This window comes from Enhydra lutris, unplaced genomic scaffold (genome assembly GCF_002288905.1).
Source record: "Enhydra lutris kenyoni isolate GAN:26980312 unplaced genomic scaffold, ASM228890v2 scaffoldscaffold58, whole genome shotgun sequence".
NCBI classification, from domain to species: Eukaryota; Metazoa; Chordata; class Mammalia; order Carnivora; family Mustelidae; genus Enhydra; species Enhydra lutris.
The window spans coordinates 14,071,385-14,098,617 of NW_019154142.1; the positions used below are offsets into that span (position 1 = coordinate 14,071,385).

The following is a 27,233-nucleotide window of genomic DNA, read 5'->3' on the forward strand; positions in this document are numbered from 1 at the left end:
TCAAGAGCCCTGCTTGCAAAGCTTATCATGCTAACTTATCTAAATACAGACCAAAAACCAATGAAAAACTTAGTGTTTTCTTCCTCCTAAAGTAAAATAGAATAATGTCTACTATTATAAAATAATGCAATGCATAGCATGCTTAAAAGCAGTCTAGTTTCCCTATAAACAAGGAAGCAAAAATAAATATCCAATATTTCTGATGCTCATTCTAAGTCTTATTGTTACATATTAAATTTCAGAAAAATCCTGCCCACCAATAAGTTGTAAGATGGGAATTTGCTAACCACAAACATTAGTATCATTTTGAAAAATTACTTTTATCTTCTTCAGAAATATGACATGTCAAATATTAAAATAGAGTAAGTTATCTGTGGTCTTTTATAATTGCAGATCCCTCAAAGTGGGTGTTTTTCTTTAATTTTCAAAGGTTATCTAGACTATTTTGATATCTGTAAAATATTTAAAACTTTTGAAAGACTAGTAACTGTTAATAAATAAAGGCCTCAGATTCCAGTATTCCTTTATATTTTGTTTGTTTGTTTTTTACCTCCAGTTGTCCTACAACTATTGAGGTAAATCTGTAAAAAAGTAGTTTGTCGCGTAAGTAACAGTGTTGGCATTTAATGACCTAGAAAAAATGAAGACTCTAAACAACTCTAATTTTCTTCTATTATATTAACAAGTTTGAAAAATTTTCTCGGGGTAGCTTGCAGCTATATTGAGTATTTCTTAATGTTTCATTTGTGATTATTTCATATTGAACCAGAAAGATAGCAGAAAGATGTAAAATATCTGACACGTGGGGAATTTTCTGCAGAATATGTTTATATGTTACTTTTCCTTGGGAAAAATAATACTTAAACATAGTCTATATTTAAATATAAAGTGAATATAGTCAATCCAACACCAATTCCTATTAATTATTGATTTTATCTCCTATGTTTTTCTCACTTTCATCCATATCCTCTCCGTCTTCACTAATCCATCCTCTCTGGGCTTCTGTGGTCTCTCACCTTGATGACTTCTGTAGTATTGTAACAGGGGTACCAGCATTCAATCTTCTCCATCCTATTCTTCCCCCTTAGGTAGCCAGAAATTCAGCCTGGTTAGTTTTACTCTTTCCCATTTCATTCTCATACCCTGTCTATGAAAAACAATGACAATCCAAAATGAATGAATGGAATGAATGATTAGATGGGTGGACGGGAAGAAGAAGAGAAGAGAGGAAAAGAGGAAAAGAAAGCCATTCATAATTTTCCAGGCTCCTCTACAGTGTGAAAAGAATACACCTCCTAGAAGGGGCTGAAAGGCTGTGCATAGTCTGTCCCTGCCCATCTCATTTCCACCAGACTCCAGTGCTCCATCCTCTTCGCTCTAGCCATGCACGCTGCCTGTCTTTACTCTTTCATCCACGTTTTCCCCTATCTGTTCTGTGTATATGCTTTACTTCTGCCTGTAACTGTCTTTTTTTTCTCCTTCAACTAATTAATGCCTTTTCATCTTTAAGACATTAAATCAAATTCTGCTTTCTTAATAACGCCTTTTCTGATTTCTCTGATTAAATTTTCCTATTTAGGTCAAATTTAGGTCAAATTTTCCTATTATGATTTGTTGCATCACTGGATGGTATCTAAGTAGTAAGTTATCCTTAATAGCTTATCAGAAGTAAAACTTTGTATTTTATAGTTTAATTGTATAATGCCTATTGCCACACGCATTACAATGTAAGCCTTACCAGATCGAGGGTGTTATCTATCTGCCTTTATCTTTCCTCACCATGTACAGCACATAGCATAGTGTCTGGTGTATTACAGTGAATAACAAGAGGGTGATGCTGATGATATTAGAAAAACTAATTGATCCCTATTATATATCAGGCATTATTCTAAGTATTTTATGTGAATTATGTGTTTCATTTTCATTATACCCCCCGATATGTAGGTACTGTTATTTTCTTCATTTTATTATGGAGGAAACTAAGATTGTGGTAACATAGACACAATAAATATTTGATAAGTACATCACTGAAAGATATGAATGTGTTCTCATTACACATTCACAATGTATCAGAGGTAATGTATTTGTAAATGAGACATGCCCATAAGGATACTTAGATTTAGAAGTATCGATAAATTGTATTTATAGAAGTAAAGGTTTCAGTCCATTAATAGGAATACCGACTCTTCTTCCTTGCTTTGGAGGAAATTAAGTTAAAAAACCTTAGCTATTGCCTTATGAGACAGAAGGAAGAGAAATGCTGGCCTGCTTTCTTGGTAAAGGCTTGCCGTGGCCTTGGTGGAGTTGGGGTGGGAGGACAGGAAAGAAGAATTATAAAAATCTCTGAGTCCTGCTTACAGGATGTTCAAATTACATTCATTCCTCTTTGAGTGGTACTCTAAGATACAATTCTGCTCTTCCCAAAAGGACAAAGATCCAGCCACTTAATTTAAGTTAATCCAAGAAGAGCCATTAAGATCTCATCTTTTCTTTACAACATTCATTTCAGGTAAATAACATGTGGCTACTGTGATTTTCTTCCCCCAAGACATAGGGTAAGCAGTGTGGGTGCTAGTGTCTTCTTTGTCCAGGATTCAGTAAATGGGTCTCCTCCCTTGAATAAGCTTTTAAGTTTTTCTGTTTGGTAAATGTCCAAGAACAGATTAAAGAGGAGAGTATTCCTCTGCCTAATTCACAAAATCTGTATGTGACAGTATATTAAACAGAACTTTTTAAACCCAATGATCTATATAGAACATAAATTATATAAATCCTACTATTAAATATAGAAATATTTGTTTTTTTATTAGTCAAGAAGAGTTACCACTAGTGTTAGGAGGTTAATAATTACCTGCAAAAAACTATAATTCATCAGCATTTCTTGAGTATGTACCGTGTACCAGACCGCTTAAGCAAGCAGTATAGTGTAATAAATGTGGAGATAGAAAATATGGGCACAGAGATGCCAGAGAAGCTTATGAAAGGGAAATATTAGTAGCGTATTTTAGTTTAAGAAAAGCCTCTTAAACATTTCCCCTCAAGACCTGGAGAATGTAGAGGAGTGTGTGTGTATTTTCTTTTAACATAATAAAAATAGAATCATACTTTATGTATACATTTGTGTGTATCTTTGCATAAAATGCATACTATTTGGGGCTTTTTCACTTAGTATCAGTATGCATAGATCTACATTATTGCCTTCTAAGAAAACTTCATGAATGTCTATTCATGTGTTCAGGCCTTTTTTCGAATTCTGGAAGTGAGATTGCTGAACCTAGGATTTGTGCATTTTAAATTTTGAAAGATTTTGCCAAATTACCTCCAAAATGACAACACTAGTTATATATTATCTCTATTAAAAGTTTAGGTTATGCAATTTGATGATATAAACACTAAATACAAGAAGAGACAGTTCTTACGAGGGGAAAGACACAGTTGCAAAAAAAGATATTAAGCATCATTAGCAAATAAATACTAATCAAGATACAGAACTGTGTCTCCATGATGAATTAGTGAAGGTAATGAAAATATCCCATGGAGGCAAAACTACAGTGTAACTTCAGCTCCCAACCATTGCTGTTAGTTTAATGAAACCATTGTGGCTAGTGCTGTGCTTAAAAGAAATCAGTTTTAATCAATTAATTAAAATCAATTAATCAATTAACTAAAAACAGTTTAGTTAACCAAAGAAAGAATGGCTGCTGGAGTCCCGAGGCCCTGGATACTTGGCAGATTTAGCCATTTTTTTTATTACTCAAGGTGCAATGCCAGAATCACTTGGGGAGCAGTTTCCTACTATACATGCTGGTATCTGTTTTGGTAAGAGTCATCCAGACAGGTGTTAAGTGATGGTTCATTGCGGTTTTGATTTGCCTTTCTGTGGTTAGTGATGTTGAACACGTTTGCTTGTACAGTGGGCCAGGGTTCACAGAAGCCTGCTGCTGGCCTGTGGCATAGATGCTTCCTGGGGCTGCGGGAACTACTGTGGGCTGCCAGAGCAGTGGGTGCTGGGGTGTACCAGGGGCCTAGGTTTGCAGGAGCCAGTAGGGAGTACCTAAAGGCCTTGGGAGTTGGCCTGGTGCTGGAGAAGGGGGGGTCTGTGATGAAAAGGGACATCTGTTTACTTTCTTTCTCCAATGGGGGAAGGTATCTGTCTCTCTGCCCTGGGCTGCCTGGGCTTAGAGGTGGCGTGATAGGGGATGCCATGAATCTATCTTTCCTACTCTCCTTAGTACATATTTTCTTATTTCTGCACTTCACCCACGTGCTGTAATCCTTCACTTGGAACCCTTAGCTCTTGTGAAGTTATTTTCATGCACAGATAATTGTTCAAATTGGTGTTTCTGGGGAAGGGGACAAACACTACAAGTTCTGATGCTACCATTTTGCTGATATCACACTCAGTTTTTCTTTTTCAGATGGTTGTCGGGGAGGCTTACAGTAAGGTTCTGTTCTTCATCACAGATACTGTATTTGCTTGGGGCATATTTGTTTTTCTCCTTTAACACTTTTCTAAGCCTCTACTTTAGTGTTTGTGGATTTCTGTCTAAGGCACTTCAAAGCTAGTAACAAGTAACTGTTGTTTGGTCTTTTTTGTTCTGTTTTGTTTTGGTGCTCTAACTTTGTAAGATTATAGGAAATGGAGGAAAAATGCAGAAAAATGTATAATTTCATTTGGATCTGCTCCGTAGTCATATTGACTCTGTGTATGTCGTTTTACCCTGAGTGGGCAGAGGCAGCATCAATTGGTTCAACAGGGTCAGCTGCCCACTCATTGACCGTTTCATTTTGTAACATGTAAGAAAGAGTTTGAGCCCCATTTCATTTCTTCTTTGCTGTGTTTCTCCTTATCATATAAGCTTCTAAACTTCTTGCCTTTATCTTTGTATTCCTAAACACAGACACCTGTCTGCAGACATTGAGTTATTTACAGACTTCCACAGAGAAGCTCTCCCTTGGATAACCTTAAGTTGTGATTAAATAGAACACATGTCCTGCCTTTGTTCTTTTTCTAAATAATATAGAAAGGATTTAAATGATAGAAGTGGGTATACAATAGGGACAGGTAATTTTCTTAATTACAGTAGTTTTCAGCAGCTAAGGTTTTGCCATAATTTGTTGATGTTAGAATCCTATCTTCATCTGTCTCTCCTGTCCAGTGGTAGACCGCAAACAAACTTTTGATTAATTGTTCTTGAATTGGCAAAATCTCTAAGTAGTGAATGTGTGGTGTTAGTTCGGAGAGTTAAAATTGGTAATTTGAATTACTTCAGAATTACTACAGAATACTGTTTTTAGTTCATCGCATTTGAGGTTTTAGTATTTGGCATTGTAATTTATGACATTTTAAGGTGTTTTAGTAAGAAATTGATCTTCAAATTGAGCCTTGCACATGTGGCAGGAAAGAGAAAGAAGAAAAAAAAACTATAGCAAACCCTGCCTACCTCACAGGGTTGTTGTGAGGGTCAAATGAAACAATATATATAAAAAGGACATTTATTTAAAATGTGCGGTATAGACACAGAGTCCTGTTATAAGTCATTCCCTCTGCTCTCAGGTGTGGAATGGTAGATGATTTAAGCACTCTGAGCGAGCACCTTGTCTAGGCTGGATACGTGGAAACAAGGCTGTGTTAATTTTTGTTTTCTCTGAGTACTTTTGTGGGCTAATTCTAAGAAGGATGAAGACTATACATTTCCCTAAAAATTTAAGTTGGCATTTTTACTGCTCTAGAGCAATTATATGCTGTAATTGTGTTCATGGCTTGCAATCTTTGTTTACTAAGTTGTGACCAGCATTTTTTTTTAAATGAAGAAGTGTAGAGCAGAACATTTCACACTGCATCCCACATGGTAAGAGAGTGTGTGTTGTAGTTATATGTATGTATGAATGTGTGTGTGTTTGTATTTATGTACTTGGTCATTAATAAAATGCATTTTTTTTCCTATGAAAAAAAAAAAAACTCTCTGAGTCATACCCCAGCTGTACAGAATAAAACTTACCACAGGACAAGTTTCTACCACAAATTATTCACATGTCAAAAATCAGTCTTTATGAGTAAACTGAAGAAGAATCATTGCAAATTGTTTCAGACCCTTGTTCTATGAGACTTTAATGGAATGAAATACTGTGGTATTATGGAAAAGCACTTATTTTTTATTTTTATTTTTTATTATGTTCAGTTAGCCACTGTGTAGTACATCATTAGTTTTTGATGTAGTGCTCAGTGATTCATTAATTGCATATAACACCCATGCTCATCATAACACATGCCTTCCTTTATACCCATCACCTGGCTATGCCATCCCCCCACTGTCCTCCCCTCTGAAACCCCATTTTTTTCTTGGAGTTCATAGTCTCTCATGATTCATCTCCCTCTCTGATTTCTCCCCCTTCAGTTTTCCCTCCTTTCACCGTGGTCTTTTGTACTATTCTTATGTTCCACATATGAGTGAAGTCATATGATAGTTGTCTTTCTCTGCTTGACTTATTTCACTTAGCATAATCCCCTCCAGTTCCATCCATGTCGATGCAAATAGTGGGTATTCATCCTTTCTGATGGCTGAATAATATTCCATTGTATATATGGACCACATTTTCTTTATCCAGTCATCTATTGAAGGGCATCTCCAGAGTTTGACTATTGTGGACATTGCTGCTATGAACATTGAGGTGCATGTATCCTTCTTTTCACTACATCTGTATGTTTGGGATAAATACATACTGGTATACTTGCTGGGTCGTAAGGTAGCTTTATATTTTTAACATCTTAAAGAACCTCCATACTGTTTTCCAGAGTGGCTGTACTAGCTTGCATTGCCATGAACAGTGTAAGAGGGTTCCCCTTTCTCCACATCCTCTCCAACATTTGTTGTTTCCTGTTTTGTTAATTTTTGCCATTCTGACTGGTGTAAAGTGGTATCTCATTGTGGTTTTGATTTTTATTTCCCTGATGGCTAGTGATGTTGAACATTTTTTCATGTGTCTGTTAACCATTTGTATGTCTTCTTTGAAGAAGTGTCTGTTCATGTCTTCTGCCCATTTTTTGACCGGATTATTGTTTTTTGAGTGTTGAGTTTGAGAAATTCTTCATAGATCTTGGATACCAGCCCTTTATCTGTAATGTCATTTGCAAATACCTTCTCCCATTCTGTGGGTTGCCTCTTAGTTTTGTTGACTGTTTCCTTTGCTGTACAGCTTTTTATCTTGATGAAGTCCCAAAAGTTCATTTTTGCTTTTGTTTCCTTTGCCTTTGGAGACGTGTCTTGAAAGAAGTTGCTGTGGCTGATGTTGAAGAGGTTACTTCTTATGTTCTCCTCTATGATTTTGATGAATTCCTGTCTCACAGTGAAGTCCTTCATCAATTTTCAGTTTATCTTTGTGTATGATGTAAGAGAACAGTTCAGTTTCATTCTTCTGTATGTAGCGTCCAATATTCTCAGCACCGGTTATTGAAGAGACTATCTTCTTTCCGTTGGATATTTTTTCCTAATTTGTGAAATACTAGTTGACCATAGAGTTGAGGGTCCATTTCTGGAGTCTCTTTTCTGTTTCATTGGTCTATGTGTCTGCTTTTGTGCCAATACTATCCTGTCTTGGTGATCACAGTTTTGTAATATAGCTTGGAGTTAGGCAACATGATGCCTGCAGTTTTGTTTTCTTTTTCAACATTTCTTTGGTGATTTGGCGTCTTTTCTGGTTCCATACAAATTTTAGGATTATTTATTCCAGGTCCTTAAAAAATTCCAATGGTGTTTAAATAAGGATGGCATTGAGAGTGTAGATTGCTCTGGGCAGAGTAGACATTTTAACAATGTTTATTCTTCCAATCCATGAGCATGGACCACTTTTCCATCTTTTTGTGTCTTCCTCAATTTCTTTCATAAGTGTTCTGTAGTTTCTGGACAATAGATCCTTTACCTCTTTGGTTAGGTTTATTCCTAGGTAGCTTACGATTTTTGGTACTATTGTAAATGGAATCTGGACTCTTGTTTTTTGGGAGGTTTTTGATTACTGCTTCAATTTCATTACTGGCTATTGGTGTATTCAGATTGTCTGTTTCTTCCTATTTCAATCTGGGTAGTTTATAAATTTCCAGGACGGCATCCATTTCTTCTAGATTGCTTAATTTGTTGACATAGAGTTGCTGGTAATAATTTCTAATAAATTGTTTCTATTTCCTTAGTGTTAGTCATGAACTCTCCTCTTTTGTTTATGATTTTATTAATTTGGGTCCTTTCTCTTTTCTTTTGGGTAAGTCTGTCCAGAGGTTTATCGATCTTATTAATTCTTTCAAAGAACTAGCTTCTAGTTTCGTTGATCTGTTCTACTGTTTTTCTGATTTCTATTTCATTCATCTGTGCTCTAATCTTTATTATATCTCTTCTCCTGCTTGGTTTAGGTTTTATTTGCTGTTCTTTCTCCAGCTCCGTTAGGTGTAAGATTAGCTTGTGCATTTGGGATTTTTCTAATTATATGAGAGAGGCTTGGATGTCTGTGTATTTCCCTCTTAGGACCACCTTTGCAGTATCCCATAGGTTTTGGACCAATGTGTATTCATTCTCACTAGTTCCCATGAATTTGTTTACGTTCTTCTTTAATTTCCTGCTTGACCCATTCATTTTTTAGCAGAATGTTCTTTAACTTCCAAGTGTTTACATTCCTTCCAAATTTTTTCTTGTGATTGAGTTCCAGTTTCAAGGCATTGTGGTCTGATAACAACCAGGGAATAATCTCAGTCTTTTGGTAGCAGTTGAGACCTGATTTGAGACCCAGTATGTGGTCTGTTCTGGATAAAGTTCTATGTGTACTCAAAAAGAATGAGTATTGTATTGTCTTAAAGTGGAATGCTGTGTGTATATCTGCGAAGTCCATCTGGTCCAATGTGTCATTCAAAGCTTTTGTTTCTTTGTTAATCTTCTGCTTAGATGATCTGTCCATTGCTGAGAGTGGAGTGTTAAGATCTCCTGCCATTAATGTATTATTATCAGTATGATTATTTTGGTTAACTGCCAGTTTATGTAGTTGGCTGCTCCCATGTTGGTGGCATAGATATATATAACTATTAGATTTTATTGTTGGATAGACTCTTTAAGTATGATATAGTTGGACAAGCATTTAGAGATTAGAGCAAGATCTTTATGACCTGTATGCACAATATAAACAATTCCTGTATTTTTCTATATTATATGTAATTAGTTATATTTTAGGGTAACCAGGCACTATATCCTTCTAGGTTTATTCTGATGAGGGTAGACTTCGGCATGTATGTCCTGAGATTGTTGGAAAGTGTTTTAAAGTGTTTTAAGTGTTTTAAAGTGTTTTCAACAAAAAGAACTACAAAGAGAATTACACTACAGCTGTAAACATGTGTAGTCTAACAGGTATTTTAAGTGTTTCTTCTTTATTCCCAGCACTCTATGCTCTGTTCCTTCAAAAGTTTTCTAATTTCTTGTTGAATTACCCTTTGTTTATTTAGTAAATGTTACCTATGAAATACTAACTGAAAATTGTGTGAGAATTTTTCTGCTAACATGAGAATACCAAGATACATTTTAGATTACATTCTTTATGCTTTAGCTTGATCATATCTTTACTTTCAACAAAGAATATGAGGTAAGACTACCTCTCTACTTGAAGATTTTCCAATTAATTTCTATATTTCTATTTTATAATTAAAAGCTGTGGTCCTTGACATAAATAAATAAAACTAGATACTTCAAAAGACACTGTGCTTTACATCTGTGAGCGGGTACTCATGCATGTGAATTGATGGGAGAGGAAGGAACATAAAAATGTAGAAAAGGAAATAGTTGAAACTAACTGATTTGTTGTAGTGTCCCCAGGGCAGGTATAATTTGCAAGCTGTCAGATTCCATTATGGGGGCTGTTGCCATCAATCAGAGCTGACATTTGTATAGCAGAGGTTAGTAATACTGTAATTATATGTATGTTTATTGAATCTAAACCGTGTGACATTTTAGCTTTATTCTTTAAATTAAAACATTCATGTAATCTATAGACTTGTTGGTTGAGTGGGTATGTGATTATGTATTTTAAAAAGGAAGATAGAATTCCTAAATCCTACAAACGGTTGCCTGGTCTACATCTATAACATTAAAATGTGATTTGTAACAATTACAGAATGACTATTTTCATCAGAGAAGATGTATTAATGAAGCATTCTTGAATATTGCTCTTTAGTTTAATTAAAAGATCACTTCATTTTCAACTAAGTGTACCATATTCATTAATTGTAAGACACATTTTAAAAATTTACTTGATAGTGGAAACAGCCATAAAACAAGTAACAAAATGACAATAAATACATATCTATCAGTAATTACTTTGAATGTAAATGGACTGAATGCTCCAATCAAAAGCCATAGGGTGCATTGATAAATAAGACCCATTTATTGCTGCCTACAAAGAAACTCATTTCACACTGAAAGACAGATTGAAAGTAAGAGGATGGAGAAACATTTATCATGCAAATGGAGTTGAAAGAAAGCTGGAATAGCAATACTTATATTGGACAAAAGAGATTTTAAAACAAAACTGTAACAAAAGACAAGGAAGGACACTCTATAAGAATAAAAGAGACAATCCAACAAGAGGATATAACAATTGTAAATATTTATGCACCCCAAATGGGAGCACCCAAATACATAAAACAATTAATAACAAGAATGAAGTAATTGATAGTAATACATAATGGTGGAGGATTTTAACATCCCACTTGTATCAATGGACAGATCATCCAAGCAGAAAATGAACAAGGAAACAGTGGCTTTGAAAGATGCACTAGACTGGATGAACTTAACATACATATTCAGAACATTCCATCCTAAAACAGCATTATATCCATTCTTTTCAAGTGCACATGGAACATTCTCCAAAATAGATCACGTATTAAGCCACAAAACAAGTCTCACCAAATTCAGAAAAATCAAAGTCATACTATGCATATTTTCAGACCACAACAGTATGTAAATAGATATCAACCACAAGAAAAAATCAGGAAAGAGAACAAATATGTGAGAGTTAAATAATATGCTATTAAATAATGAATAGGCCAACCAAGAAATCAAAGAAGAAATCAAAAATCACGTGGAAACAAATGAGAATAGTGGTCCAAAATCTTTGAAATGCAGCAAAAGTGGTTCTAAGAGTAAAGTTCATAGCAATACAGGCCTACCTCAAGAAGAAAGAAAAATCTCAAGTAAACAACCTAACATTACATGTAACAGAGCTAGAAAAAGAAAAACAAACCCAAACCCAGCAAAAGGAAAGAAATAATAAAGATTAGAGCAGAAATAAATGATGTAGAAACTGAAAAAACAACAGAACAGGTCAATGAAACAGGAGCTGGTTCTTTGAAAAGATCAGCAAATTTGATAAACCTCTAGCCAGACTCATTGGGAAAAAAAAAAAGAGAGAAAATCCAAATAAAATCTCTAAAGAAGGAGAAGGAATAACAACCAGCATCACAGAAATACAAACAATTGTAACAGAATATTATGAAAACCTATATTCCAATAAATTGGACAATTTAGAAGAAATTAATAAATTCCTAGAAGCATATCATTTATCAAAACTAAGGCAGGAAGAAAGAACGTTTGAACAGACTAATTACCAATAATGAAATTGAATCAGTAATCAAAAAACTCCTAACAAATGAAAGTCTAGGACCAGACAGCTTCACAAGCAAATTCTATAAACATTTAAAAAGAGTTATATACATATTCTTCTCAAACTATTCAAAACAGCGAAGTGGAAAAAAAATTCTAAATTTATTCTCTGAGGCCAGTATCACCCTGATCCCAAAACCAGATGAAGGCACCACCAAAAAAAAAAAAAACCAAAAACAAAAAACAAAAAAACTCTAGGCCAGTATTTCTGAATACAGATGCAAAAATCCTCAACAAAATATTAGCAAACTGAATCTAACAATATATTTTAAAAAATCATACACACGATCAATTGGGACATATACCCGGCATGAAAGGTGGTTCAGTATTCTCAAAACAATCAATGGGATATGTCACATCCATAAGGGATAGGATAAAAACCATATGATCATTTCAATAGATGCGGCAAAACTATCTGACAATGTGCAACATCCATTCATGATAAAAATCCTCTGCAAAATAAGTCTAAAGGGAACATGCCTCAACATAGTAAAGGCCTTATATGGAAAACTCACAGCCAATATCAGTGGTGAAAAACTGAGAGTGTTTCCCCTAGGGTCAAGAACAAGAGAAGGATGTCCAGTCTCAGCCCTTATATTCATAATAGTACTAGAGGTCTTAGCCACAGCAGTTAGACAACATAAGGAATGAAGGCATCCAGATTGATAAGGAAGGAGTAAAACTATCACTATTTGTAGTTGACATGATACTGTATAGAGAGACGACCACCAAAAACTTACTGGAACTGATAAGTAAATTCAATAAAGTTGCAGGATGCAAAATGAATGTACAGAAATCTTTTGCAAATCTACATGCTAAAAATGAAGCAGTAGAAAGTAAAATTTAAAAATAATCCTATTTATAATTACATCAAAAACAATAAAATACTCAGGAATAAACTTAACCCAGGAGGTGAAAGACCTGCACTCCGAAAGCTATGAGATACTGATGATGGGCATTCTAGATGATGCAAAGAAATAGAAAAGACACTCCATGGTCATGGGTTGGAAGAACAAATATTGTTAAAATGTCTCTGCTGCCCAAAGCAATGTACACATTCAGTGCAATCCCTATCAAAATTCCAACAGTATTTTTCACAGAGCTAGAATGAACAATCTAAAATTTGTATGAAACCACAAAAGACCCTGAATAGCCAAAGTAGTCTTGAAAAAAGAACAAAACTGGAGGTATCCCTATTCCAGATTTCAAGGAATCTTACAAAGCAGTAGTAATTAAAATAGTATGGTACTGGCATAAGAAGATACATAGATCAATGGAGCAGAAGAGAAAACCCAGAAGTAAACCCACAATTATATGATCAATTAATGTTCAACAAAGGAGGCAAGAATATACATTGGGAAAAAGTCTTTTCAACAAATGGTGTTGGGAAAACTGGACGGCTACATTCAAAAGAATGAAACTGGAGCACTCTCTTTCACCAAACACAAAAATAAAAATGGATTAAAGACCGAAATATGAGACCTGAAACTGTAAAAATGCTTAAAGAGAGCACAGGCAATAATTTCTGACATTGGCTGCAGCGAAATTTTTCTGGATATGTCTCCTAAGGAAGGGAAATAAAAGTAAAAATAAATGTGGGATTATATCAAAATAAATAGTTCTGCATGGCAAAGGAAACAACAAAACTAAAAGGTAACCCACCTAATGGGAGATGATATTTGCAAATGACATAACTGATAAGGGGTTAGTATCCAAAATATATTAAAAAAAATACAACTCAACATCCAGAAAACAAATAATCCAATTTAGAAATGGGCAGAAGACATGAGCAGACATTTCCTCAAAGAAGACATATAGATGGCCAACAGACACATGAAAGGATGCTCAGCAGCACTCGTCATCAGGGGTGTGCAAATCGGAACCACAATGAGATATCAACTCACACCTGTCAGAATAGCTAAAATCAAGAAGCAAGTGTTGAAGAGGATGTTGACAAAGTAACCCTTGTGCACTGTTGGTGGGATTGAAAATTGGTGCAGCCACTGTGGGAAACAGTATGGAGGTTTCCCAAAATGTTCCTCAAAAATTTAAAAATACAACTAACCTATTATCCCTTAATCAGGCTATTGGGTATTTATCCCCAAAATACCAAAACATTACTTCAAAGCAATACATGCACCCCTATGTTTAGTGTGGCATCATTTACAAAGCCAAACTATGGAAGCAACCCAAGTGTCCATCAATAAATTAACGGATAAAGAGGAGGTGTTATATGTAATGGAATATATTCAGTCTTAAAAAAGAATGAAATCTTACCATTTGCAACAACATGAATTGAGCTAGAGAGTATAATGTTAAGTGAAGTAAGTCAGAGAAATACAAATACCATATGCTCTCATTCATCTGTGGAATTTAAAAAACAAAAAGCAAAGGAAAAAAAAAGAGAAACAAACCAAGAAACAGACTGTTAACTACAGAGAACAAACTGATGATTACTAGAGGGGGACCTGGGTGGAAGAATGGATGAAATAAGTGATGGGGATTAAAGAGTACACTTATCATGAAGAAAAGAAAAATTTCCTTAATAGTGGTTTTTTTTTTTATACTTTCTTACTGACACTTACAGTGATGGTGTAGCTTATAATAATGGCTCCTGAGAATTGATGAAATAATAGTAATACTATTATTAATCTTTGGGATTTTAATGACTATATTTTGGTACTTTAGCATTCTGTTTTTTTAAAAAGTCATTTATGTAATTACTTTAAACATTTTCCCCCATTTTTTATAGTCTAAGTATAAAATTCCAAAATCACCTCTAAATTTTATAAAGGCAAGAAAATATGCTTTTATTTTTAAAATTTCTTGTATTTATTTAATATTTTATTTTTATTGCTATAAAATTGGTTTATAACCTACTGCTTTCAGGTGTGCACATAATAATTTATTCTTTGTATACACAACGAAGTGATCACCACAGTGAGTTTATCATTCATCACCGTGTACTGCACCACCTTCACCCATTTTACCCACCCCCAACCTCCTCCCTTCTGATAACCGCTAATCTGTTCTCTGTATCGGTAAGTTGTGTTTGGTCTTGTTTGTTCATTTGTTTTGTTTTTTAGATTCCACATATAAGTAAAATGATTAGAGTACTTGTCGTTCTCTAATTTATTTCACTTAGCATAATATCCTCAGGGTCTATACATATTACTGCAAATAGTTAAGTTTCCTTCTGTATTTTGTGACTGTTATTCCATTGTGTGTGTACATCTTTCTCCATTCATCCATTGATGAACACTTAGGTTGCTTCCATATCTTGGCTATCGTAAATAATCTGAAATCAGGGACTATGATGCCTCCCACTTAATACTTCTTTCTCAAGATTGCTTTGTCTATTCCGGGTCTTTTATGGTTTCATAAATATTTTAGAATTTTTTGTTCTAGTTCTGTGAAAAATGCTGTTAGGATTTTGATATGGATTACATTGAAGCTGTAGATTTTTTTTAAAGATTTTATTTATTTATTTGACAGAGAGAGTGAGATCATAAGTAGGCAAAGAGGCAGGCAGAGAGAGGAGGGAAAGCAGGCTCCCTGCCAAGCAGAGAGCCCAATGGAGGTCTCGATCCCAGGACCCTGAGATCATGACCTGGGCCGAAGGCAGAGGCTTAACCCACTGAGCCACCCAGGTTCGCCGAATCTGTAGATTTTTTAACAATACTAATTCTTCCAATCCATGAACACGGAATATCTTACTAATTATTAGGGTCTCCATCAATTTCTTTCATCAGTGTCTTAGAGTTTTCAGTATGTAGATTTTTCAGCTCCTTGGTTAAATTTATTCCCAGGTATTTTATTCATTTTGATGCAATTGTAAATGGGATTGTTTTCTTCATTTCTATTACAGTTTGTTATTAATTTATAGAAATAAAATAGATTCCTATCTATTCATTTGGTATCCTGTAACTTTACTGAATTAATTTATTAGTTTTAGCAGGGTTTTGTTTTGTTTTGTTTTGTTTTTTGGTGGAGTCCTTAGGGTTTTCTATATATAGTATCATGTCTTCTGATACTGATATAGTGACAGTTTCACTACTTCCTTTCCAATTTGGATACTGTAGAAATAGGATCATAAGAGACTACTATGAACAATTATATATCAGCAAATTGGACAACCTAGGAAAAATGGATAAATTCCTAGAAACATACAATCTACTGACTCATGGAGAAAGAGAAAATATAAACAGACCAATATATCATATTAATAGAATGAAAGAGAAAAATCATACCATAATCTTATTAAATGCAGAAAAAAAAAATTGACAAAATTTAATGTCTTCACATTCCCTCATGTTCTTTGCAGCATTATCAACAGTAGCCAAGACATGGGAACAACCCAAGTGTCCCCCAGTGGATGAATAGATAAGGAAAATATAGTGTATATGTACAATGGAATATTGATCAGCCATAGAAAGGAAGGAAACTCAAACTTTTCGACATGGATGGACCTTGAGGACATTATGCTAAGTGAAATAAAACAGAGAATGACCAATACTGTGTGTTCTAACTTAAATGTGGAATATAAAAAAGATGAACTTAAATAGTAGAGTGGTGGTTGCCAAGGACTGGAAGTTTGGGAAATGAGGAAATATTGGTCAAGGGATATAAACTGTGAGATGAATATGTTCTCAGGATCTGATGTACAGCATGCTAATTGTAATTTGCAATGCTGTATTATGTATTAATAGAATAAACCTTAAATGTTATCACACACAGGTGATACACACACACATACACACACACACAGGTAGTTGTGTGAGGGAATGGGAGGGTTAATTGACCTTTTTATAGTAATCATTTTATATTATATACTTGTATCAGATCATCACGTGCACCTTAAGTTTACATTTGTTGCATCTCAATATTTCAATAAAGCTGGATAATAAAAGGAAGGAGAGATAAAGTGACTTCCCATAGGTCTTAGTGTTTTAAACGGTGAAATAATAATAATATTAATATTAATATTAATGTTTAAGTGAACTACCAGATGAATTGGTTCTGCCAGGTCTCAGGTCATTTGGTATTTCTATCTAATGGATAAGCATTTTAAAACTAAAGACACCAAATTTTGACACAATGGTTGTATATAACATCGCAACTGTGCCATTTTCCCAGTGGACAAGATAAAACTGGAACAGTTTCAAGTAATGATTTTTGTGTTTCTGAGGGAATAAGTACATGTATTGAGAGAAATTTAAGTTGACAGTAAAAATGTTGACGGTTAACCCATGCCCCAATATAAGAGCAGATGGAAATGTCTTGCATGAGTTCCAATTCATTAAGCAAATGTGACACTTCATGTTCTAGACATTTTAAGTTCAGGGAATTGAAGTGATGAAATAGTAATATAAATGAAGCCTCTTCTCACTGTGCTGAAAGTAAAGTATAATAAAATGCTAAAATGGATTTTTAAAGTTTCCTCGGTATAGCTTTCTGATATCTGAAAAATTTGATTTACAATTTGTTGCCACATTGTCATCGTTGAAAGTTAATTATGAGACAGGATAAGCATCATATTCTTAGTTCATGGTGAGGTAGGTAGCCAAGGTTTATTATTTAAAAGTGTACCCTGTGTCATTCCTAACATTCATAACTTAAGCTTACTTATTTAAATTTTTATATTAAATATACAGTGTATGAGAATTGTTGTTTTGAAAACAGATAGGCTTGTCTTCCAGGATTTTGAATGAAAAGGGTTGTTAATAAGTAATCCCTACATTTTGGATTATTCTAAATTTGTCGTTATTCAAAGTAGAAGTTCAATTTAAATTTGTTCCAAGAGATTTTAATTCACAGTGAATGTTTTTACCCATTTTAGATCTCAAAATTTATTATACATCTGTTTATACTTAATTCCAGCAGCATATCCTTTCTGTAAAATTTGTTGTGATCTCAACATTGCCATTCAGCTTTAGCAACTTTGAACTAAGTAACTTTGGATTTATAGTATGTCATATCTTAGATATGAATTCCTTAATCCGATTCACTATAGTTTGTTAATTTCTCTTCAAGTACAGCTTCTAAATTTTGTCTTTGGTACAGTTAATTTCATAATGATAGCAGTGGTATCTCTAATAATGCAACAGCTCATATTGGCATATCATATTTTCAATTTGTTAAGGAGTTTATATAAAACTTGTACCAATCTAAAAAATAAAAATAAAACAAAAATCAAGGTAATTATTGTCCCCATAGGTGACTTAACTAGATGTGAAACAACAAAAATGTTGAGAGAACACTCTGACCCTCATCTCAGTGAACGCCTTCAAAGCACAGTTCAACTGTGATTATCATCAGTCTCTAATCCTGATCTACTGGCCATGAGAAACTGTAGTTTTGATTTATCTAGTATTGTTTGAATTATCCACATATTGGCTTCTTTCCTAATGTAGTATTACTATAGTAGAAGGTATTACTAAACTTGTCATCTTTTTCTCTGCAACAGGATGATTTTAGAGGAGACTATTTAATATGCAAAAAGCAGAGAGAATTATCATTACAGTTTCATGTTAAATGGTCTGCTACCGTGAGGCTCACATAAATGCCTCGGTCTTAACCTCCTGCTCTACACGCCCTGGAATCTCCAGTCTGTCTTTGGGCTGCAATTGTGTGCCAGTTAGGCTGTATTGTATGTATTGTTTTTGGTACAAAATAGTACATATACTAGTTGATATTAAAGGGCAATTTTTTGAAAACTGTGTGTCCCTAGTAAAGTTTCCTTCACATTTGGGTACCTGGAGTAGATTCTTGGTTTCCTTCTTATTGCCTTTTAACATTTGGTTCACTTCATTGTCCCTTTTCAGGTAAAGGCCATTATCATTGTATGCAGTTTAAAAGATAGAATCGTTTGTTTTTGTTTTGTTTATTTTTTTAAGATTTTATTTACTGGAGACAGGGAGGGGGCAGAGGGAGAGGGACAAGCCGACTCCCTGCCGAGCAGAGAGCCCAAAGCAGGTTCAATCCCAGGACTCTGGGATTATGACCTGAGCCAACCAGGCACCCAGAATCATTTGTTTTTTTACATCATAAGACACTTTTCAAAAAAGCTTTGTATTTTGTACACCTTACTGTAATTTTTTGACAGACTATTATCATTGAGTTTTAAATAACTGCTTAATGTCACAACTTATGTGAAGCTAAATGAAATGAAATATTACTCTTGAAATGACAATGTCTACAGTGAATTACATATCATTCTGGGATATTTTAAACACTTTTTATTTGATCTGTATAAAGGTTGCCAATCATAATTCTTTTTGAATGACACATTTGTAATTTATATAAACTGTGTGACTTTTTCTCTTCTTTAATTTATCTTATCTTACAGATGCTTGTGACCACCCCAGAAAAATGGGATGTAGTGACAAGAAAGAGTGTCGGAGATGTAGCTCTTTCCCAAATTGTAAAGCTCCTTATTCTTGATGAAGTTCATTTGCTGCATGAAGATAGAGGACCAGTCTTAGAAAGCATAGTGGCACGTACTTTACGGCAGGTAAGTGGAAGTTATTTTTAAGCTTGTTTTGGAGGGATGTTTTTAAGCTCAAATGTAGCATTCAAAAATATTAATATGTATTATTCATGGGAATAAAGATAATCTTAGTATGGAGAAAACTTTAGGTATTTTATTTTCATATTGGAAGTACTCTTTCTTCCTTCCTTACAAGTCTTATTTAATGACGTCTCTAAAAATTGACCAAAGTAAATACAAGAAGACTTCTAAACCGTTGTTGCAAAGCCAAGTATAATATTGTCTATGAAGTGTTAAAGATATAACAGAACATAGGCAAATTTTAGTGATTTCCTCCATTTCTCTCCCTGCCTTCTACCCTCTGAAAAAATCTGAACATGATTTATAAATTTTCTGGTATATTAGATAAAAGAAAATATAAATCCCCTCCTATGCATAATCTTAATCATTTTTTTTTTTTTTAAAGACATGTGTGCATGGTCTCTAGTTTTGGAGCTTTGTAGCTATTCATAAATAGCCCAAACAAAGACTGGCAAATTTACCAGTGTATCATGATTATTTTCTGCCAGCCCCTCTTTTCATTAAATAAAAAGATAAAGTATCTCAGAATGCCCATGAATATTAAAAATGATGTTTGTTGTTAGATTGTAGCTGTATAGAAAATAAATGAAAACTAGTTGCATCATTTCTTTTATACTTCATATGCTAAACAGCTCTGATCCAGGTCTAGGTTTGGGAATTTAATATAAAAAATGGAGTGCAAAATTTTAAGAAGTTAATATTGCATTTTAAAATGCCTTATAATAGTGTGTTTTCATCTGGTAAATCTACCTAAAATTCTAGATGGTTAATAATTTAGCTATATCAGGGATGCCTGGTTGGCTCAGTTGGTTGAGCATCTGCCTTTGGCTCGGGTCATGTACCCAGGGTCCTGGGATGGAGTCCGGCATCAGGCTCCCTCCCTGCTCAGTGGGGAGCAAGCTTCTCCCTCTGCCTCTGCCCCTCCCTCAGTTCCTGAGCGCTTTCTCTGTCTTTATCTCTCTCAAATAAATAAACAAAACATTTTTTTAAAAATGATAATTTAGCTGTATCAAACAAAACTCTCTTAGTACATTAAAGAAGACATAAGAGAGGATTTTTTTCATAACCTTGAGGTAGAGAACCTCTAAGCAAAATTGAAAACTCCAAAGGTTGTAAAGGGACTATGTGGCCAGTAAAGACTCCTCCAAAAAGTTAAAAAATAAGACAAAATAACAAATTATTTGTAACAATACAATAAATGTCTTTTATATTTAATAGTTTTTAGAAATTAATAAGAAATACAAACTTTAAAAATTTGGAAATATCATTTCGCAGTAAAAATAAACATACTGAACATTATAGAAAAGATGCTTAAAGGGACATGAGAGTTTTATCAGATTGACAAAAGTGAAAAAGAATGTAATTTGAAAGCACCCGCTAAAATCAACTCTGTGGGGGCACCTGGGTGGCTCAGTCAGTTAAATGTCTGCCTTCGGCTCAGGTCATGATCCTGGGGTCAGGTCAGGGTCCTGGGATCAAGCCCCGCATCAGGCTCTCTGCTCAGCCTCCCTCTGCCTGCTGCTCTGCCTACTTGTGCTCTTCTATCTTTCTGTCAAATAAACCTTGTGTTTTTACTTATAGGGAGCTAATGTATGGAAATAATAGCACAAAAATATAGATATAATAACACCAGTGTTTACTGTAGCTTTCTTGTTAATGCAAAATATGCTAGAAGCAACCGAGATGTCCAACAAAAGATGAAGTGGTTTAATAAATTATATTCATACCATAAAATGCTGCATTACAGCCTTTAAAAAGAATGAGGTAGAGCTGTATGTACTGGACTTGAAAGATAGATTATATTCTCATTGAAATAGGAAGCTGTCCTCTATATATAGCACAATTTCATTTATGTAAAGGAAAAAATGTACGATATATTTATTTTCTCATTCATTAAACTAGTGAACGTATGCCAACCACATAGTTCTAGGTGCTATGGGTATAGTTAACAGAGTTCTTACTTATCTTTAGATTTTAGGTTTGGGTAGAGTAGGATGCATATTCACAGAAGAATGCGTACAAATTATAAAGGTACTTTGGTAACAGAGATAGAATTCGACGGTTGTTTGGGACATGTTCATATTTTACCATATTACCATATTAATTTAAAAAACATGTATACATATACACATAAACACACATGCATAAAACACAAAAGGTTGAAATACTCAAAATGACAAAAATCAGATATTTTAGCTAATATCCAACGTAAGAATTTCAAGGATACAAGTAGTTGTGAGACACAGGTGAAGCATGGAGAAGCCTGGAACTGCTGTCACTGCTTTCCAGGTCCTTTCTTGCCATTTTGGATTGGCTATGACCCAGATTTTACATAGGAGGTCTCAAAAAGAAGCATGCAGGGCATCATCTGCAGCAAAGAGAACTATTTTAATCATTAAATGTTTTATTTTATAGCATGATACTTATATAGCTTAGTGATGCTTTTCAGGGAGCCATGCCATAGGAATCCATGCATTCTAGGATTATTTACTTTGAGCCGCCTAGAGAGACCACATCCATCAGCTAAAAGCATTATTAAGATAAGCACTTTCCTATAACTAGAGTACATTAAAGGCCAAATGAATATCCTTAGTACATTTACCAGGAGGTCTGCAATTAGCAAGTTTACAAGGGGATTTGACTAGGACATCTTTCCCGAGTACCTCCAGTTAAGGGAGCAAATAGATTGCAGACCTGCTGCTAATACTTCTGTATATATGTACACAGACACATGTCATTATGTATTCCTCGTATATATATTTATATATGCAATATAAATTTATAAATATTTTGTTAACTCTTTATAAAGGTATAATTTTCCATATATCATCTATGATATAAGCTGTATAAAGTTAAATATATATAAACTAAATATATAAAATGTATTACAGGTTTGTTTATTACATATGTAATACAATTATAGAAATGTATATCTTAATATATGATACAGGGATATAGTATATAATATATATAACATCTAAATATATAATATATGATAATATATTTGTCATACACAGTGATATCTCTCATCACATAATGAAACTCCACTTCCATGGTTTAGCACTATTATGCTCATAAACTTGACGGATTGCTCTTTGTTATCTGAAGAAAAATGTTTAAATTCCTTATCTGGACACTAAAGACTATTGTGATCTATTTGTCTAACTTTTAACTTCTACATATTCCTTAGCTGTAATAGGTTCCAGCCACACAAAACTATGCATTCCTTCTTCTCTATTTCCTTTCCAGTAACATTGGCTCTTTTCCAGAGATGAAATTCATCTCACTGGAGACAGAATGTGTTATCAGTTATGAGATTAAAGGTTATAAATACAGAATTACATATCTTCATCACTCCACACATTCATCTGTTGAAAACCTGATATCCTTTTGAATCTGCCAAATATCACTTCTTATTTTAAGTGTTTCCTAGTACAAAATTCAAAATGAATTAAACCTTTTCTGGATTCCCGCTCTACTCCTTTACACAGTTTTAGCCCTTATCACTATTGTCCTTATAATTTCACAACTTGCTATTATTCTGTCTTCACTTTTATCCTTTACTAGATTTTAATACCCTTGATAGAAGGTTGTATGTGATTCCTCTTATTTCTTAATATGCTATGACAAAGCTCATAACTGTGGTTAGTAAAAATCAAAGTTCCTGTTTTTATTTGTTCCTTTTAATTAGATGTTCCCAGTAGATGGCAGTGTTTTATATTGCACATCAACATTTGTAACTGGAAGTACCCTTAGAAGCTATTCTAATACAGTGTTGGTTGTGTTCAGGTTCAGGTTCTGTGAGTTGGTATTAGGGACCAAATTCACAACACACTTGGCATGACTGACAGGAATTTGGAAAAGAAAATTGTAATAAAGGCCAAATCTGTTGTAGCCATCTATCAACACTGGCATAGGACCTAAATTTTAGGCATTGTGGATACAATGAATAAGACAGAGATCTACACATACAGAGACTGTTTGCAAAAACATAAGGAGAAAGGATTAAAACATGATAGAGGTAGATGAAAATTAGAGTATAAATACATATACAACATCCGACCATGGATTTGCATTCACTAAAAAAATCTTACGAATATCAGCAAAATCCCAAACAAACCAAACCAAAAACAAGAGAACCCTCTATGGGGGAAACAATGAATATACCTATTACTTAAGAAACTTCCTTATATGTTGTGATGAGAATCTTTTATACTGATTAGAATGAGGATTTTAATTACACACAATAGTTCTAGGTAGTACTGGTGGTGATTTGAGAGGAAATAAAAGTAATTTTTGGCTTTAAAATAATTATTTACAGGGGCGCCTGGGTGGTTCAGTGGGTTAGTCTCTGCCTTTGGCTCAGGTCATGATCCCAGGGTCCTGGGATCGAGCCCCACATCGGGCTCTCTGCTTGGCAGGGAGCCTGCTTCCCCCTCTCTATCTCTGCCTGCCTCTCTGCCTGCTTGTGATTTCTGTCAAATAAATAAATAACATCTTTAAAAAAATAAAATAAAATAATTATTTACAACATAAAAGTTACTGAACATATTTTTAGAGTATTTCCATGTCAAATACATGATACTCTGCAAACACCAGATATTTTTCTGTGAAAAATCCAATTTGAAACTACTCTATTTTTTATCTAAAGGTATAATCCTATTATTCTCAATATATATAATAGCCTATATGTGAATTACTTTCTTTTAAATGAGATTAACTTGGAACTTTATGTTAAACCAAATCTCAAAGTTCTATAAACTATACACATCTACTTGTTTAAAACTGCAAAAAATTTTTTTCAAGATTTTATTTATTTATTTGACAGAGAGATGGAAAGAGAGTAAAAGTAGGCAGAGCTGCAGGCAGGGGGAGAGGGAAAAGCAGGATCCCTGTTGAGCAGGGAGCCCTATGCGGGGCTCGATCCCAGGACCCTGGAATCATGACCCAAGCTAAAGGCAGAGGCTTTAACCCACTGAGCCACCCAGGCGCCCCGATCCCTCATATTTCTTTAGCAATGCTTTTCTTCCTTATCCCGCCTAAAGTGGGACCCCTCCCATGCTACTTTTTATGCCATTACCCTGTTTTGTTTCACTCATGGCACTTTGCAATATCTGATAATGCCTAATTTGTTTATCAGTTTATGGTTGTCTCTCACTAAAATGTCAGCTCTTTGATTGTAAAGACCCTGTTATGTTTACTGCACACTGTTATGTTTATTGTTATTTCCTGGTCCATCCTTGCCTTCACTCCAAAATGCATTTAGTTATACAATTGAAATCTGCTGACCGACTAATGAAATGGCAAAATCTTCTCTGACCTTATTTAAAATGCTGTGCTTGCTCCTCTGTAAGGAGTATTTTTTTGTTTGTTTACTCCCTTTTCTGACTATCTGTTGTTACATATTTTATTATTGAATCCTTTCTAGTAATAATGAACATCAAATTGGAACATACTTTGTCCCCTTTTTATTGTGAAAGCAGGTTTATAAAATCCTCACTAAAAATGAATGAACAGTGAATGAACAGTAATTTAACAAAATATTATTTCCAAGGCTTATTGAGTTGTTTTCTGGTTAATATCACCGAGAGGTAGAACTTTCTGAAGTATATTCAAAACCATATTTTGAAAATTCTCTTATCTTTTTTATTTTCTTATTTTTTATTTTCTTATTTTTTCATTTTCTTCTGTAAATTTAGGTAATTTATACATTTTTAAATAATTTTTACAAATCCACTGATTTGTAAGTTTAAGGAACAAATGGAACTATTTCTTTAACCAGTCTGTAACTCTGCCAGACAAATGTTTATTTTGATTCAGTACTTGATAAACTCCGTTTAGGACTTTTTGCCAGGGAGATTGTTTTTATATCTAGACAAATACCTTTAATTTGAAAGGAAAGTTGGTTTACAAGTTGTAGTTCTGATTCTGTCACAGAAGTGCTAAGAATCTTGTAAGGAGCTGTACATATCTCATAGGTGATGTTTTGTTTACTCTTCAGATAGGCCCAGATATAACCTCTAAACTCATCTCTAAATTAACAGAAAGAGTTTGGAAGTTACAGGGCCACAATTTCTCTTATACTTATAAGAAACATTTGTGTTGGGGAGTATACCCAGGCATTTGGATTTTTCCCAGCCTGTATGTACATTGTATTACAGCACGCAGGGAGAAATCTGGCCTTGGGAATTGCTCAATTAGGTGCAGTAAACTGAGGATACCAGCATGATGCAAACAGGTTTTGACCAAAGAAGAAACATAGGAAATTGAAGAAATAATTAAAATATTTACCCAAATGTCCTTCCATAAACCCCCTTATTTTACTTACAATAACAAGAGAGAATGACATATATTCCTAGATTTTAAAAAATAATGATAAGGTTAAATCTTTTTATATGCATTCTCTCATTGGTCGATTAACTTGCCAAATTCATTCTAAATCATGTGTACTTTTTCAAATCACATCAGAGGTTTTCAAACCTCAGGTAAGAAACCAGTGTTCTAAATCAGACTTCTATTTAGAAGGGAGGTATACGGGGTGCTTGGGTGGCTCAGTGGGTTAAGCCTCTGCCTTTGGCTCAGGTTATGATCCCAGAGTCCTGGGATTGAGCCCCACATCAGGCTCTCTGCTCAGCGGGGAGCCTGCCTCCCCCCCCACCGCCTGCCTCTCTGCCTACTCTGACCTCCGTCTGTCAAATAAATAAATAAAATCTTTAAAAAATAATAATTTTTAAAAATTTTTAATAATTTTTTTTAAAATTTAAAAAATAAATAAATAAAATCTTTTTTTAAAAAGGGAAGTATACAAAATATGAAAGCAGAAGAGATACAAAAACACAGACAGAAAGATGATTATTAAGGACATGGGCCGCAGAATGCTACCCAGTATTTCTCCAGAACCCCTAGGGCTTAGGGATGAATGGTCCTTTACTGTATCATAGTAATGATATAAATTATTCCCCTTAGGAACATTTTGTATCCTAATTCAAAATGGGAAGTTTGAATGTGATTAAAATGATTCTTTTGGCAGATACTAACATCCTGTATTGCTAACGTCGAGAACTTGAATAATGTAATTAATATGGTAAAGTGATCAAACATGTAGAATTGCATATCCTATGAATAGGTAAATCTCAGGTCTCCATGCAACATTTTCTCAAAGCAGAAATTGAACACATCAGAGGCTTTATAAAATACAATAGAAATTTAGAAATAACTTTTATATGATAAAATGATATATGTACATCTATGTAGATGTATATGCACACATACATACATACAATACATGCATGCATGCATACATTCTACACTTTTATGCCTGTTAAAATGAAGACTGAAAACTTAACCAACTAAAAGATTAATCTCCTGCCGTTTAGAGGTCAGTAAGTGATCATGGAAGGAAAGGAGAGAAGGAGAGAGGGACAGCACTCTTATATACCTAGAATTATAATGCAGAGTAAGAATTATACTCTAGAATGAAACAGGAATGGAGAGACCATAAATAAGTTAATTATTAAATGTTAAATGTTAGACAGTTTTAAGTAGAATATTCTAACAAAAGCAAATGGAAAAAATAATAAAGCTGGAAATATTAAATTAATTATGAAATAACAATAAATTTTTTTAAAAACTGAAATAGTTTTTTTAAAAAACTAAGTAAAATAAAGAAACCTCACAAGTCTAATCACAAGTAGAAAACCATTGAATCAACAAAATTAGAAATGATAAAGACCTTTTACAGAATGTTTAGAAACTTAACAGGATGACAGTACTATAAACTGTCATGAGTTAGACCTGAAAACATAATTGAGAGAGAGAACTGGACATTGCTGAGTGCTTATGAGCAGCTAAATGGACAAACTTCTCTTTCACGGTCATTTCTGCATTTCTTTCTTTTTTTTTTTTATGTTCAGTTAACCACTGTATAGTACATAATTAGTCCTGATGCAATGTTCAGTGATTCAGTAGTTAAG

General features: G+C 34.1%; 1 protein-coding gene across 1 annotated transcript in view; it reads left to right on the forward strand.

The window, feature by feature from the left end:
- LOC111158253 (activating signal cointegrator 1 complex subunit 3) overlaps positions 1 to 27,233 on the forward strand; it is a 362,572-nt gene that overhangs the window by 110,789 nt on the left and 224,550 nt on the right. The window contains exon 11 of the mRNA XM_022520163.1: positions 19,039 to 19,203. Coding sequence (XP_022375871.1) covers positions 19,039 to 19,203 — 165 coding nt within the window. The remainder of the gene's footprint in view (positions 1 to 19,038; positions 19,204 to 27,233) is intronic.